The sequence below is a fragment of the Monodelphis domestica genome, chromosome 1, assembly GCF_027887165.1.
Source record: "Monodelphis domestica isolate mMonDom1 chromosome 1, mMonDom1.pri, whole genome shotgun sequence".
NCBI classification, from domain to species: Eukaryota; Metazoa; Chordata; class Mammalia; order Didelphimorphia; family Didelphidae; genus Monodelphis; species Monodelphis domestica.
In genome coordinates this window covers 133,518,726-133,534,487 of record NC_077227.1, presented here as the reverse complement: position 1 = coordinate 133,534,487, position 15,762 = coordinate 133,518,726, and the positions used below count along the sequence as shown (strand labels likewise).

The 15,762-nt window shown below is 37.7% G+C and overlaps 1 protein-coding gene across 1 annotated transcript in view; it reads right to left on the bottom strand.

Moving 5' to 3' along the window:
* The window catches only part of SLCO3A1 (solute carrier organic anion transporter family member 3A1), a 341,455-nt gene that overhangs the window by 71,864 nt on the left and 253,829 nt on the right, over positions 1-15,762 (bottom strand). The window contains exon 3 of the mRNA XM_001364866.5: positions 6,788-6,886. Within this exon, the coding sequence (XP_001364903.1) occupies positions 6,788-6,886 (99 nt within the window). The remainder of the gene's footprint in view (positions 1-6,787; positions 6,887-15,762) is intronic.

Below are 15,762 nucleotides of genomic sequence, written 5' to 3'. Positions count from 1 at the left end.
ATGCCAAATTTGAACCCAGGACCTACTATCTCTGGGTCTGGCTTTCACAAAGCCACCTTGCTGCCCCATGACCTATCAGATTTACAAATGTAACATCTCTTAAATATTCTCCCTTCCCTCCTCTGACAGTATCACCACTCTAGTCCAGGCCCTTATTACTTCATTAGTATATTAATACAATAGCCTGCTGGTAGGTCTATCTACCTCAAATCTCTCCTAATTCCAATCCATCCTCCATTCATCCACTAAAGCAATTTTCCTAATGCAGATTGGATCATGTTGCTTCCTACTCAACAAATTCCAGTGGCTTCCTATTGCCTCTAAGATCAATATAAAATACTCTGGCATTCAAAGTCCTTTTTAATCCAGTCCTCTCTATGTCTTTCCAATATTCTACATGTTACTTTTCATCATGGGCTCTTCAATACAGTGGCACTGGCTTCTTGTATGTTCCAACAAACAGGACATTCCAACTCTTCTCTTCACTTCTGCCATTTTCTCTGACTGTCCTCCATGCATGGGATATTCTACTTCCTCTACTCCAACAGCTGACCTCTCTGACTTCCTTTAAGTCCCAACTAAAATCTCACCTACCAAAGGAAGCCTTCCTTAACTCTCTTTCTCCTCCTTCTTTCCTCATCCTCCTTTCCTCCTTCTCTTCCTCCTATCCTCTTTCTCATGCTCCTTCTCCTATCCTCTTCCTCATGCTCCTCATCTTTCCTCCCTTCCGTCTTCCCCTTACTTTCCATCTTAGAATCTTAGAATCTGCCTTCCAAGGTAGAAGAGTAAGGACTAGGAAATGGGGGTCAAGTGACTTATCTAGGGTCACCTAGCTAGGAAGTATCTGAGGAAAGATTTGAATACAAGGCCTCCCATCTCTATGCCTGCCTCTCAATTCACTCAGCCACCTAGCTGACCCCCTTAACTATTCTTAGTTCCATTGTCTTCTCTCTGTTGATTATTTCCCATTTATCCTATATATAGCTTTCTTCATATATATTGGTTTGTATGATGTCTCTTCCATTAGATTAAGCTCATTGAGGACAGGAATTGTCTTTTGCCTCTTTTTTGTATCCCTAGTGCTTAGCACAGAGCCTGACTCATAGTGGGTACTCAATAAATATTTATTGATTGATTCTCTATGAGTTATTAGCTCATGGCAAATACTTAGCAATTATTAAGAAAGCCAACAATAATAGCAATCTTCCTCTTGACAAGTCCTTTCTGGCCATCCACCTATCCTTCTGTTGTTATAGTTATCTGTATAGAAATCTGCTATTTTTTCTAAAGAGAAGCATGGGGGCGGTGAGGTGGTTCAGTGGATTGAATCAGCCCAAGAGATGGGAGGACCTTGGTTAAAATCTGGCTTCATACACTTCCAAACTTTGTGATTCTGGGCAAGTCACTTAAACCCTATTGCCTAGTCCTTACTGCTCCTTTGTCTTGGAACTAATATGCAGTATTTATTCTAAGGTGGAAGGTACTAATACACAATATTTATTCTAAGGTGGGAGCTAAGTGTTTTGAAAAAGAAACAACAAAGAGAAGCATAAACATCTGAAGGCAGCATGATTACTTTGCAGTGTTCAGTAAGATAGAGCACTGGGCCCATAATCAGTAAGACCTGAGTTCAAATCTAGTCTCAGATACTTATTAATAGTATAATCCCAGGCAAGTCAATTAACATATTTTGTTTCAATTTCTTCGACTCTAAAATCTGTATAATAACAGCACTTGCTTCACAGGTAGAAGTATTGTAAGTATCAAATGAGATCATGTTTGTAAAGCTCTTAGCATAGCACCTATCACCTAGCAGACTATATAGAAACGCTTATTAGTGTCAGGACGATCAAGCCACAGGAGCAGAGAGAAGGCTGCAGATTCAAGAGATGTCTTAGAGGTAGAATCAAAAAAGCTTTGGCAACTGATTCTGTATGGGTGGTGAATATAAGTGAAGAGTCAAAGATGCCTCTGAGATTGTGAACTTTGGTGCCTGGAAGGGCACGCCCTCAAGAGAAATAGAGAAATCATGAAAGGATATAAAAATGTTTAGTCTCTTCTTCTTACCCACTCATTGGAATATTTATGATTTGAAGAGTTTCTAGAAAGAGGGCCTTTTATTTTAGAGCAGTGAGAGTTAGAAGACCTGGGTTCATGTCTTGATTTTAGTTCAGTACAACATACCTTTATTAAACACCCACTGTGTAGAAAATATGTACTGTTCTGGGTGGTAAGTGAAACACAAGATTTAGATGACATGTGGTTGTTGACATGATGGACTAGCACAGTCAGCTACTATCTCTACAAAGTGTCTCAGAAAATCTTAGTGGAATTTTGATATGTTTTTAAGCTTTAAAGTCTTAAAATGATAATAAGATTTTTTGGGGGGGACAGCTTGTACAATCTTGTACAAATCACTTTACCCAGTGGACCACAGTATGCTCATCTCTATAAATACATAGCCTAGATGATCTCCAAGCCCTCTTCATTTGTTAGCATTCCAGAAAGAGAATTTTTGCTTATAACCTTCCCATCTTTAGCATTGTAGCTATTGGTTTTTCCTTTTGCTCTATCAAGGGGGAAGTTTTATTTTCTTTGTTATTCCAGATTTGGAATACTTTCTTATTGATGCTTTCTCTGGGGCTTGAGTTAGCGAAATCTTCTTCTTGACAAATATGCATAAGACTCCCACATCTATATTCCCAGCTGCCATCTTTCTCCTGAGTTCTAGTCCTGAATCACCAAGTGCTTAGTGAATGTTTCTGTGTAGCTATCCCATCATCACTTCACTCAGCATGTCCAGAACAGATCTCATTTTCTTTCCCCCTAAACATACACGCCTTCAAAATTTCCTTATTACTTTTGAGGATATGTCCATCCTTCCAGACATCAAGGTTCACAATCTCAGAGGCATTCCTGACTCTTCACTTATACTCATCACCCATATGTAATCAGTTGCCATTTTTTATTCTATCTCTAAAACATCTCTTAAATCTGTAGCCTTCTCTCTACTCACATGGCCACCACCCTAGTTTTTGCTGAGACTAATTAAGAACCTAATTGTTCTCTCTGTTTCAAATTTTGTGACACTCAACTGTAACTGTCACAAAGCTGTGAAAATGATATTCTTAAAGCAAAGATCTGATTATGTCACCATTGCTCAAGAAACTTCAGAAGAACCTTATTGCCTCTAGGTTAAAATGAAAACTCCCTTGGCCCTTAAACCTCTTCAAAAGCTGGTTGCAGCCTATTCTTCCTTCCTTCCTTCTCTCTTTCTTCCTTCCTTTCTGTCTCTTACCTATCACCTTGTTATCAGTATTGTATATTGATTTCAAGGAAGAAGAGTCTTAAGGGCTAGGCATTGAGTGTTAAGTGATTTGCCCAAGATCATACAGTTAGGAAGTATCTGAAGTCAGATTTGAACCTAGGATCTCTCATCTCTAGACCCGATTCTCAGCCCACTGAGTCTCCCACCTACCCTGATAGCATATCTTTCAAGACCATTTTCACATTACTTGGCCTCACACATTATATGTTCCAGCCCAAATTGCTTATTAACTGTAAATGGTATTCCATTGAATGCATACATGCCTTTGATCAGGTAGTTCCCTTTACCTGAAATTCTTCCTATACTCATCTCTGCCTTTTGGAATCCCCAGCTCCCTTCAATGGCCAGTTCCTATATAAAACTTCTTTTGACTCATCACCTCAATTTGTCAGCAGCCCTATACCTATAAATTAATTTGTATTTATTTAGTTATGCATATGTTGTTCACCTTAATAGAATGCAGACTCCTTGACAGAGTGGACTGTTCATTTTGGTCTTTGGTTCCTCACAGCATAACATAAACACTTAATACATTCTGATTAATTGAATTGAATTGGCTTTGTTGTCTATGCAGTTATGTGATACTTTCCCTTACCTAAGGCTACAAGGCTTCGGATTTTTGGACTTGAAAAAATAGAACAAAATTAGGAACTGCAACATATCCAATTTAACCCCAATCAACCAAACAACCAATCTGGAGACCTGAGAGTCTATATGAGAAGGGCAGATGGCAGGTGAATTGGGAACATTTGCTTCCTTGCTTTCTCATTGATGAATTTAGTCATCAAATTGAACTAGAATGTGAATGATACAGAAAACTCTCCAGGTAATATTTTTTTCCTGCCAGGCCATTTACCTATTTGTCTAATGAGGTTGGCAATACCTTTACTATGGGATATAGGAATTTTTTTGTAAAGTAGATTATAAACCTAAATGGAAAACTGAGATTTTCTCATTTTTGGAAGGGAGAAAATAGAAGGGGGTAGAGAGATAGGTTCGAGATCCTGATTAATAAGTTAATTCATCCACGAGAAGCAAATTCTGCAGCAGCAGTCACCCCTGAGAATGGAAGAAAGGGAGGAGATGATCTCCGTGACCTTCTTTACTCAGCAAACAGTCAACCATATTTTGTACCAGCTGCCTATTTCATGCATCCTTATGTGCCAGTCCAGGTTGAACACATTATAATGATTCTTCATGGACATAATGAAGGGGTGAGGTCACCATGGTAAGGTAGGAAAAATGCAGCCTTCTGTCTAATCAAATTCAAGAAGATATGTGAAGCCAGAATAGCTTTTAGCTCAAGAGAATGAAAATAATGATGATGATGATGTCATTATTATCATCATGTCTTCCTACAACAATGCCATTTATATTATCTGGCATCAATACCACCAGTAGTCATAATAAAACCAAATCTATGATTATCTTAAAATTTATAGACTACTATTGAGGAGCACCTACTTCCCCAAATCATCCTCATATGACCTCCTTGTGTAGGGAAAATGTTGTGAAATAAATCTTTGTATTTCATGGAGCAGTTACAATTCTATAACCCTTCTATTTTTATCTTATAGGAAATATATCTGCTGACTACCCCCTCTTAGGAAGAATTCTGCGTTAAAGACAAAGGGGGGGGTGGCATCAGGACAGAAGGTAAGAAAACTCATAAAAATGTAGCCAATATTTAGTGGAAGGCAGAAAACAAATTTTGCAGAGAGTCACAAAAGAAAAAAAAAGAAAAGAATTGCTGAAACCCAAAGGATGCTACAACTCTGTACCAGAGAATCCATTATTTTCTTTCGCCCTCTACTGGCTGATAGTGGTAACCATCCTTTGTAGTCACACCCATAATGCTGAGAAGCCAGCTTAAAACTCATGTCAAAGACTGGGGAGTCAGCCGCTAACATATCATCCCAGAAATCAGTGGGGTTTTTCTACTCATTCTTCAGCCGGAGGCATTGGAAAGGTAATACAGTAAAATGGAAAGAAACTTGGGCTGGGAGCTAAGAAACCTGGAATTCAGTCCTAGGTTCTCCTACTAATTAGTTGGGTGACAAAATAAAATGAAAACAAACAAACAAATCTTTAGTTTTCCCATCTATAAAATGAAGAAGTTGGATTTGATGGTCCATGGGGACGATCTAGTTCAACTTTCTCAGAAGAAAGCAGTCTTGGAGAACATAGGATATGAATTTGGATTCATATCCAAATTATCAATTACTTACTGGATTTCTGGTTTTAACTTCTTTGGGTCTCAGTTTCCTTGTTTGTATATGGAAAAGGTTGGCTTTTATAGATCATCTGTAAGACTCCTTCTAGCTTTGACTGTATGATCACTAATAAAAATGTTAGCTGTAATTCGGATTATTTATTTTTCTTCCCATTTTGCTCTGAATAGGGTTGAATGTATTGGGCATCTGATGGAAAATACCTCATTCAATTACCTGGTAACAGATATATGAACTTTAAGTAAAGAATGATGAACATGACTTTTTTAATCTCAGAAATTTGGAATATCATTAACTCTAAGTAAATATAGCAGTGGGATTAATGGAGTGAATCAGAGTGACTTGATTGGATTTAAAATCGTGTTTGCTTCTTTTGGTTGAATTAGTAAAATTTAGTGCTGCTGAAAAGATGATGGATTGAGAACCCAGGAGGCTTCAAGTCCTTTATTGATCTAGTCTACAGAATAGATTGACATAGCAGAAAGGAGCTATAAAAGCTTCTCTCATTTTGCTCTCAGAGACTCTAATGATGAAAGAAGAAATACTCATTCACCACAGAAAAATGGGATTTTAAATCTGGAAATCACTTTAGAGATCATCCTTTGCCTTTTGGTGGAGACTATCAGGATGGAGAGTGTTGGTTGGATCCAGAGATCCATCTATTAGTCACCCAGTGAAAGAACTTCAAAACACTCATCACTTACTTGGCTTAGTAATAATGAAAGTAGAGCTAGAAATGTGAAAAAATTCAGCTCCTTCCACTAGGACTTCCTCTTGCTCTTAAATAATTCTCATGTTATGCTAGAACTGTAGTGAAAAAAAGTGAATAGTTCAAAAAAATCTGAAATACTAGCTTTTAAATTCCCTAAAGAGCTGAACAAGGTGAAATAAATGTGCCATTTTATTTCATATGGTTAAGACCTCAATGCCGGATAACATGTAAATCTGCAATATGATTTGTGTAGTAATAATACCGAACTAGTACTGATTTTAACATGCATCTAGTTGTTGGTTTTGTAGGAGCATGAGAAGAGAGACATTTTGTAGCAAAAGCAAAAGAAGTGAGTTTGAATTGTTGAATTCTCTTCATTTCATAGGTCAAGGTGAAATATGCAAAATTTGAAACATAAATTATCATATTTGAGATCAAAGACTATCATATGTGGAGAAATGTCTGTAGATAGAATTGTTTCTGACTTGAAATTCAGATGAAAGGCATTTTCCTTACTTGTGTCAATGAAGACAGCATCAACATAAATTTTGGTACAGAAGGAGCCAAGGATGAATCCACAGGCTGGTCCAAACACCAACATTGTGAAAAGGATCCCTGAAAGATTTCAAGAAAATAATACAAATGTTAAGATTTTTATTTTTATCTTTTTTAAAATTAATGCCTATTATTTTCATGCCCCCTTTATTTCTGAATCTATCCTTCCCTCAGGTAACAAGAATTTTAAAAAGAGAGAAGGAAAACATAGTTGAGTCAGTTCATCCAAACACCCACCAGGACTGACAATATATTCAATATTCCATACCAATAGTCCTCCATCTTTGCAAAGAAGAATAGGAGATGCATTTTTCCTTTTATATGAAAAGATATTTTATTTTCCCAATTAAATGTAATAATACTTTTCAGCATACTTCCATAATTATAAGATCCAGATTTATCCCTCTCTCCCTTTCCTCCCCACTCCCAGAGATGGTAAGCAATTTGATCTCGGTTATACATGTATTATTGTTCAAAACATATTCCATATTGATCATTATTGTAAGAGAATACTCATATAAAATAAAACCTTGACATAATAAACGAATGTGAAAGATATTATGCTTTGATCTGCATCTGACTCCAACTATTCTTTCTCTGGAGGTGAGGTGGATATCTGTCTTTGTCACAAGTCCTTCAGAATTGTCCTAGACCATTGTATTGTTGAGAGTAGCTAAGTCTTTCGAAGTTGATCATTGTATAATATTGCTGTTACTATGTACCACGTTCTTCTGGTTCTCCTCATTTCACTCTGCATCAGTTCATGTAGGTCTTTCCAACTTTTTCTGAAATCATCCTGCTAGTCATTTCTAATAGCACAATAGCATTCCATCACCAACATATACCACAGTTTGTTTAACCATTCCCCAACTGATGGACATCCCTTCAGTTTCCAATTCTTTGCCAAGAGATGCATTTTTCTAAATCCTTTCATAGGTCCAATCTTGGGCATTATAATTATAAAAGATTTTAGTTTCATATAATGATTAGATTTAAAAGGACAAGAGAACTATTTAGCTCTAATCAGCAATGTAGCCTTGTTATACAAATGTTAGAAATTTAGTCCTTGATAGATTGAGAACCCAGGAGATTTCAAGTTTTTTTTTCATAGATTTACATAATAAACTGATATCACAGAGAGGGCCTGTAAGACTCCCTTATTTTGTTTTCAGAGGCTGCACTAATAAAAACAAATAGTCATTCACTCCAGAATAAGAAAACTTTATATTTGGAATGAACTTTAGAAACTGGTAAATGTTTAACAACCAGCAGCTATTGGGGAGAAATTATGCAAAAGATACTTTTAAGAATAATCTATATTATTAGAATTATTTGTATAACTTTCTTAAGTTTAGATAATGAACAAAGCAATAAATCAAGCTCTGATTTATAGAATTTGCTACTTTCTAAGTAACAATCATCTCCCAGAAGCTGATACTAGATGATTCCTAGAGGAATCCTTTGGTCTTTCTGGTAAGACCTCTCAATAAAATGGGAAAATAGCACTTATTCTTCAATAGTAGACTGCTCCTATTACATTCTGGACTAATAAGAAAGATTGCTTTGGGGAAAGTACTGTGGTTAATCAGAAACTACAAAGCACTAAATCATACAGCTTTTCAACTAGAGATATTAAGTAACATCTAGTCTAATCTCTCATTTTGTGGATAAGGAAACTTGTCCAGACTTATTCAAAGTTTTCACACAGCAGTAAAAGTAGGACTAGAACTCGAGTCTCAGAATCTAGTTAATTCTTTTTTTTTTTTGCTACATTAAGGAGCCTTTCATCCAGAATTCTTGACACTATTAGAGTGGATAAAATACATTTTTACCCCCTTTTATCCCCCCCCCCCAGGCTCCTCTTTAGGACACTACAGTCTCATCTTTGTTAAGATTCCTCTTTGGGATCATATAGCTAGTCAAATATTCTACTTGACTTGTAGCTTCTGAAAGTTTCTGTTAAAGCAATAACCTCAAGGCATTTATAAGTATGACACAATGGCAAATGTTGCTTCCCCATTTTGTCAACGGGAAAATGGAAGCTCAGAGATGCTATAGGATCATATATTAGAGCTAAAGGGAACCCCAGAGGAGATTCGGTCCAATCCCTTCATTTTACAGATGAGGAACTGATGTCCAGGGAGTCCAAACCACTTGCCCAAAGTGACAACAATAATTATGATGAAGTGAATTTAAAACCAAAATTGAGGTGGTAGGGATAGGGTATGGACCATCTTTTCTTTCCCTAGTGATCAGCAAAGTGTTTGGCACATAGTGATTGCTTAATAAATGTTTATTAACTGACTGAATAAGAGTTGACCTTACAGCTAAGTAAATGACTATTTGTGGTGTGGTTTAAAAAAAAAAACTACCTGTCCCTCTATTTCTGTGTTGCTAGAGATTTCTGTCATTCAGTGTAGGAGAATAGAAAAAGCACTGTACTTAGAATCAAAACATCTGGAGTTGATGGGCATTAAGTAACGAGAGCTTGGACTATAGTGACAGTATCAGAGGAGAGAAGGGGGAATATTTGAGAGATGTTGCATCTGTAAAACTGTCAGGCTATAGGGCAGCTAAGTGGCTCTGTCAGAGTCAGGTGTGGAGATGGGAAGTCCTGGGTTTAAATTTGACCTCCAACACAGGTGTGATCTGTGTGATCTTGGGCAAGTCACTTGACTCTAATTGCCAAATCCTTATCACTCATCTGCCTACTCATCTTCTACACTATTGCTAGGATCATATCACTGTATTCTAAAAGCTTCATTTGCTTCCAAGTGCCTATTTAATTTGACAAAAATTCCTTTTTTAAGGCAATCAATCCATTCCATTATCTTGGATCTAACCCAGTTTACCTTTATTTCATAGCCCTTCATATTTTCTACATTCTAGCCAAACTGAATAGTACTATTTCCCACATCCTAATTATCCTGTCCTTTCCTATCTTAATATCTTTGATGATATACTCCAACCCAGAACAGACCCTTCATTTTACCCAAATCCCGATCTTTGGCTCTTCATCCCTTTCCTTCAAGATGCATCCTGAGGATCATCTTTTCCATGAAGCCTTCAATGAACACCATTTTGTCCTTATTCTCACCTCTACCTCTTGAAAGTAAATTCTCATTCAAAATTCACATGGTGCTTCACCTGAATTTCTTTTAAAAATTCTCCCTTCTCTGGTTTAGAGGGATTTGTGTATTTATCCTTCACCCCATTACACAGAAATCTTGTGTCAGTCTTTGTATCCCAAGCTGCCATAATATATTCTTTGAATTTAACTGATATTTATCAAATATTTGTTTAATTGAATTAAATCAAATTGCAAAGCCCAGCACTTCAGTGGGCTACTGCTATGACTGGTTTAATGCAATTTTAAAGGGCGAATACCTGGGAAGGGGAATAACTGCAACATCATGAATAATAACAGTCATAATAGTCATTTATGTAGCATTTTGAGATTTGCAAAGCACCTTACATGTCATCTCATTTGATCTTCATAATGACTTTATTTAGTAGTTTCTATTATCACCATTTTCCAGGAGAGGGAATTGAGGCTGAGGAAGTTTAAGTGACTTTCCCAGGGTCAGTCAGGTAGAAAATGTCCAAGACAGGATTTGAATTCAAGTTTCCCTGACTCGAAGTCTAGTTCTCTGTCAATTATGGAACTAAATATATTATTATCAAGATAATTCCAAACTATTTTTCTGAGAAATAATTGCTACTACTCAGGTAGTGTGTGTGTGTGTGTGTGTGTGTGTGTGTGTGTGTGTGTGTTTTGTGAGGAGGATGTGTCTAGAAGAACATTTGAGACCAAAGCTAGAGACCCTGGTCTAAGAAATGGACAGAAAGAAGATGAACAATGGCTTGTTCAAAGGAGGAGGCAACAGAAATATAAAGAGAGGCTAGATAAGAAAAGGCAAGAAACTGTAGAGACAAATGTTTTCTGGTTGCTATTCAGACTCGCCCTGAGGCAAAACTGTGAAGTAGGTGATATTCTCTCCTATGACCTACTTCACAATTCTCAAATCAAGGTCTTCTAATGCTGAGATTCTATAGTTCTGTGATTCTCCCTTTAGGGGTCTGAGATAATAGATTATTGGTCATATTTACAGGTACAGTCAAGTAAACATTCTGTATTTCTTTACAAAAAAAGAATTTACAGGAGGCAGGTACAAAGGCTGCTTCTGAGCCCAACTTCCCAGCTCTTAGGATTTAGAGCTCAAAGAGACTTTAAAAACTGGCGAATGCAATCTCTTCATTTTATAGATGAAGAAATTGAGGGCTGGAGATGTCACAGGGTCATATATCTAGAGGTAAAGGGTCTTATATGGGCCATTTTGCCCAACGCCTTCATTTTACAGCTGAGGAAACTGAAGCCCAGAGATGTGATGTGACTTGATTTAGGTCATACAGGCTTTAAGTAGCAATGCTGATTAGTAGCCAAGTCTCTCTAGCTCTCAGTTTCCTCAATCATCGTATGAAGCAATTGGACTTAGCTAACCCAGTAAGTCTCTTTGATTTCTAGATCTATGGGCCTATGATCCCAGATCTTGACTTCTTGCCACTACATCATGTGGTTTGAAATCTTTTAGCTGAGAGTAATCACCCTTCCTATCCCCAACCCTATTTCCATTTTCATCCCTATCTCCATCACCATCACCATTCCCATTTTTATCCCAGCCCTTTCCCCATTCCCATCTCCATTCCCATCCCTATTCCCATCTTCATCAAAGGCTTCCCAGCATTTAGAACCAACATTTTCTCTAACCAGTTCCTCCCCACTCCCTACTGCTCCAAGACACTGTTCAGGGACACCTGCTACTATAATCGACTTGATTTCTTTGTGATTTAAAAATGGAATGAAGTGGTGGAACTGGGAAGGGGGAAAGGGGTCTGAGGAGGTGGGATGACAAACTATTTCCAAGCCCATGTTGGTATTAATATAATGGTAATCAATAAGGGGGCAGAGGATTCACAAGGATAAGGAAGGAAGCCATTTGCACCTTTTAGGTGATTTAAAGACTTTATTTGCTGAACAGACAGCTACCATTAAAAAAAACAGACTTGGGGAATAGCCAGATTTGAAACATGAAATTGTTAGAGCCAGTAGGGAAGCTGGGAATTGAATTCCCACATACTGGTTCCCGAAGCATAGGTCTTTCTATTCTGTCTTCTCTTTTAAGTAGTGGGATACAGAATAAATAAATAATTAAAAAAAGATGTATGGGGAAATAGCAAGGCTGGCACTTGACTTGGCAATCACAGGAGACATCTGAATCACTGGCTGTAGGGCAGGAAAAAGCTGAATTTTTCTGATAAACCATTAACTGCAATCAGTTGAGCCCAAGCTGAGGCTTCTCTATCAATGCTTGTGCACTCAGACAGCTAAAACCTTAAAATGGCCTGAATAGTTCTCTTTTCCTTGGCATGAGAGTAAGCTCAGGTTTCCAAATTGTTTGGGTCAGTACTTTTTTTTAACCCTTACCTTTTCTCTTAGAATTAATACTAAGTATTGGTTCTGAGTGGCTAGGTGCCATTTGAGGTTATGTGACTTGCCCAGGGTCCCACAGCTAGGAATATGTGAGGTCAAATTTGAAATCCCATCTCCAGAACTGATTCTCTAGCCCCTGAGCTATCTAGCTGCCCCCAGGTTAAATATTTTTGTTTAAATCTATCCTGTAGGAAATTAGAGATGTATAAGTTCAGCAATACCCTAAAAAGTCACCATTTGGGGAAGAAAGGCCTTTTACTCAATTGAAAATCTCGGGATGAAACTTCTAAAGTAGTTTTTTGGCCAGGGAAGCTGCTTTCCAATATTAATTTGAAAGCCTACTGCTATAAAAATTTTCTCTGTGGTATAACTGAAGCACACATTCCTTCCTTCTATCTCTGGCTCTGTCTGTCTCTCTCTGATGGTTCAGAGGAAAGGACCATGACATTTGCCATGGGATTTAAGAATGGTGTGAACTCTGTTTGAATCCCTGCTCTGTCAAGTCACCTAACTCTTTAAGCCTCAGTTTCTTTAGCTATAAAATGAGAGGTTCGGGCTAAAATACATTTAAGATTGCTTCCAGCTCTAGATGTATGGAATAATGCAAAGAAGCACCTTAATTTGGCAGAAATCCATACTTCTTATGTGGTAATGGCTTTCCATTTGAAGATCACATTCTAAAACAGACCAAGAGCTATATTATGATGAGGCAAAGTAATGCAGGCAGGAGGAAGAAGCAGATGCAATTTTCAGAGAAACATTTCCTGCCTTTATTCTATAGCATTCTCTATTTGACCTTTTGGGTTGTATTGTTGCTCCTCTGTGGGTGACAAAATAATAGGAAGAAGAAGAAACACATGGTTCAGGATCTCAGATCAAACAGAGGAAAACACTAGCTACCTGCCTGACAGCAAGAGAGAGGGGAATTTTATTTCATCATGTTCCTTGCAAGGAAAAAGACTTGTGATCTGGTGCTGCCACCTGCTGTATCTCAGAAATGTGGAGCCTTCTGTGACCCTAGGTGGTCAGAAAAATGGATTCCTGGCGAAGGAATCACAGAATGTTGGAAATGGCAGGATTCTTTAGACTATCTTGTAGTGGAGCAAGAATGATTGGTGTAACTTTCCCAAGACCTCCAGAGGGCAGTTCCCAGTGGACATAGACATTCTACTTTGTCATAGTTCTAATTGTTATATAGTTTTCCTTTCACTGAGTTAAATCACTCTCTATCCATTAAGCCCCAAATTATTGTCTATCTCTATCACTTCATGGAATTTGAAGATCTGATAGGAGGTTATTATAACAGTATTCAAGTCATTGATGAAAATGTTGAACAAAACAGGTCTAAAAACAGAGTTGTGCTGTATGGGATGAGAACCTTCTCCCTAATCTTCCTTGATATTGATCTATTAGGGAAGCAACTGTGAACCTTTTCTCTGCTTACTAGTTCACATCTTGCCCACAGTGTGAGAATTTATTTTTCCAAAAATTGTGTTAATTCCTATATATTAGGGAGAATTTCTGTTTATTACTATGTCTTGGATCTGAGTCAGAGACATTATTTATGCTGCTGCTTTTTGCATTATCTTCGTCCTTGGGCATCCCAAGGGATATTTTTCCTTTTTTTCTTAACAGAATTTGCTTAGTAAATGAAGGGGAGAAGGGTTTTTCCAGTGTACCTGCAAAACTTCATCTTTCAGTTTGGGGAAGGGCAGAGGGTCTGATGGACCATCTCTTAATTAGCTACCACCAAGTAAAGATGTCTCAGGATATACAAGAGGGGGTTTAATAATGAGCTCCTAAAAATCTATTTATTAAGATGCTTGATCTAGCTAGGGCCATCTCTGGTCCTGAGAGAGCTACCTATCACTATGGGTTATGATGCTGGCCTAACCAATAAACCAGATATAATCAATAAACTTATATTCTTACCCCCAAATCAGTCTCTTGACATAATTTTAAAAGTAACAACAGTAATGTAATGAGTTAATTTATCAAATGCCTTAATGAAAGTCAAGCATCCTGTTTCTGCAGTGTTCCCTCATCTGGGGAGCATAAATGAACCACAGAATTTACTACTACTATTCAACAAGGAAACTGACTCACGTTTGTTTTTCATTTCTTTTTGACTAGGATCTTAATGAATGCTTATTGATTTACTAATTTACTAATTAACTTGTATTTTTGTTGGTGCAGGGAAACTCCTGATGCACAAATTTCCTCTATTAATGCAATCTGGCAATGATCTGCCACCTAGAATTTTAAAGAATTACCAAGGGTCCTTAAGAGGTTAAATAATTTACCTAGGATCACCCAAGCAGTATGTGCCAGAGGAGCCAACCCCAAGTCTCTTACCAATAGCATTTCTTAAAAATCAGCAAAATTTATTAATCACCTACTATGTTCTAGACACTGTGCTATAGTCAGGGGGAACAAAGGCACCATTGATGTAGAGAGGTGTTTCTGTTCTTATTGATTATTCTAAAGGAATTGCAGGGATTAGGATAGTAAGTTGCTAACTATGGGAATTGAGTGAACCACACTGATTCCATCTTGTGACCCAATTCTGGTGCTAGTTCAGTTTCCTTTCTCTTCAGTTATGGACCTAGTTCAAATTCTGTTTGGACAGAAAATTTTATTCAATTGCAGGAATTGGGAGAAATTTTGTTGTATTGTTTGCACTTAGCTCTGCATGACTGGGAAACAGGCCCACCTATATCTGCTGTTTAAGAGATCCTTAACCAATTCTCCTTGGTGAGCCTTTTCTGTGTTTGAGTGCCCAGAGGGTAAACTCAAACTGGCTGTGAGCCCCCTGGATTACCAGAGAGAGTTGAGGGAGAAAGTGCTTGCTTAGGGTGGCTGGACAGAGGGGTGGGGATGCAAAAATATGTCCTCCAGTGCTGGGAAGAGGGGGAACAGAGCAGCTCCCCAAGTGCCAGCTCTGCCCATGTGCCACATTTTTGACATAATGATGATTGTAGGTTATGTTGCCCAGAAATGCAGACAGATCCAAAGATTAATGCAAAAAGGTTTCTCATTATTATACATCTCCAGCAACTCATATTTTTATCTGCACACTGGCCCCAGGGTGATCAATCAGTTATTGTTTAAAATTCAGTGGTTCTCAACCTTTCTAATGCTGTGACCCCACAATACAGTTCCTCATGTTGCAGTGACCCCAAACCAAAAAATTATTTTGGTGGCTACTTCGAAACTGTAATTTTGCTACAGTTATGATTTGGAATGTAAATACCTGATATGCATTATGTATTCTCATTGCTACAAATGGAGAGGTTGAGAACCGCTGGTTTAAATGTTCCTTTGATTGTTTATAGACATTTGGGAGGAGCCACACAACCTCTTTTTTATGAATTAGGAAATTGTACGAGTTTTCTCTCCCCCACTCAACTGGGAAAGTCCCTAATTAAGTAATTAGTAAAGCTGG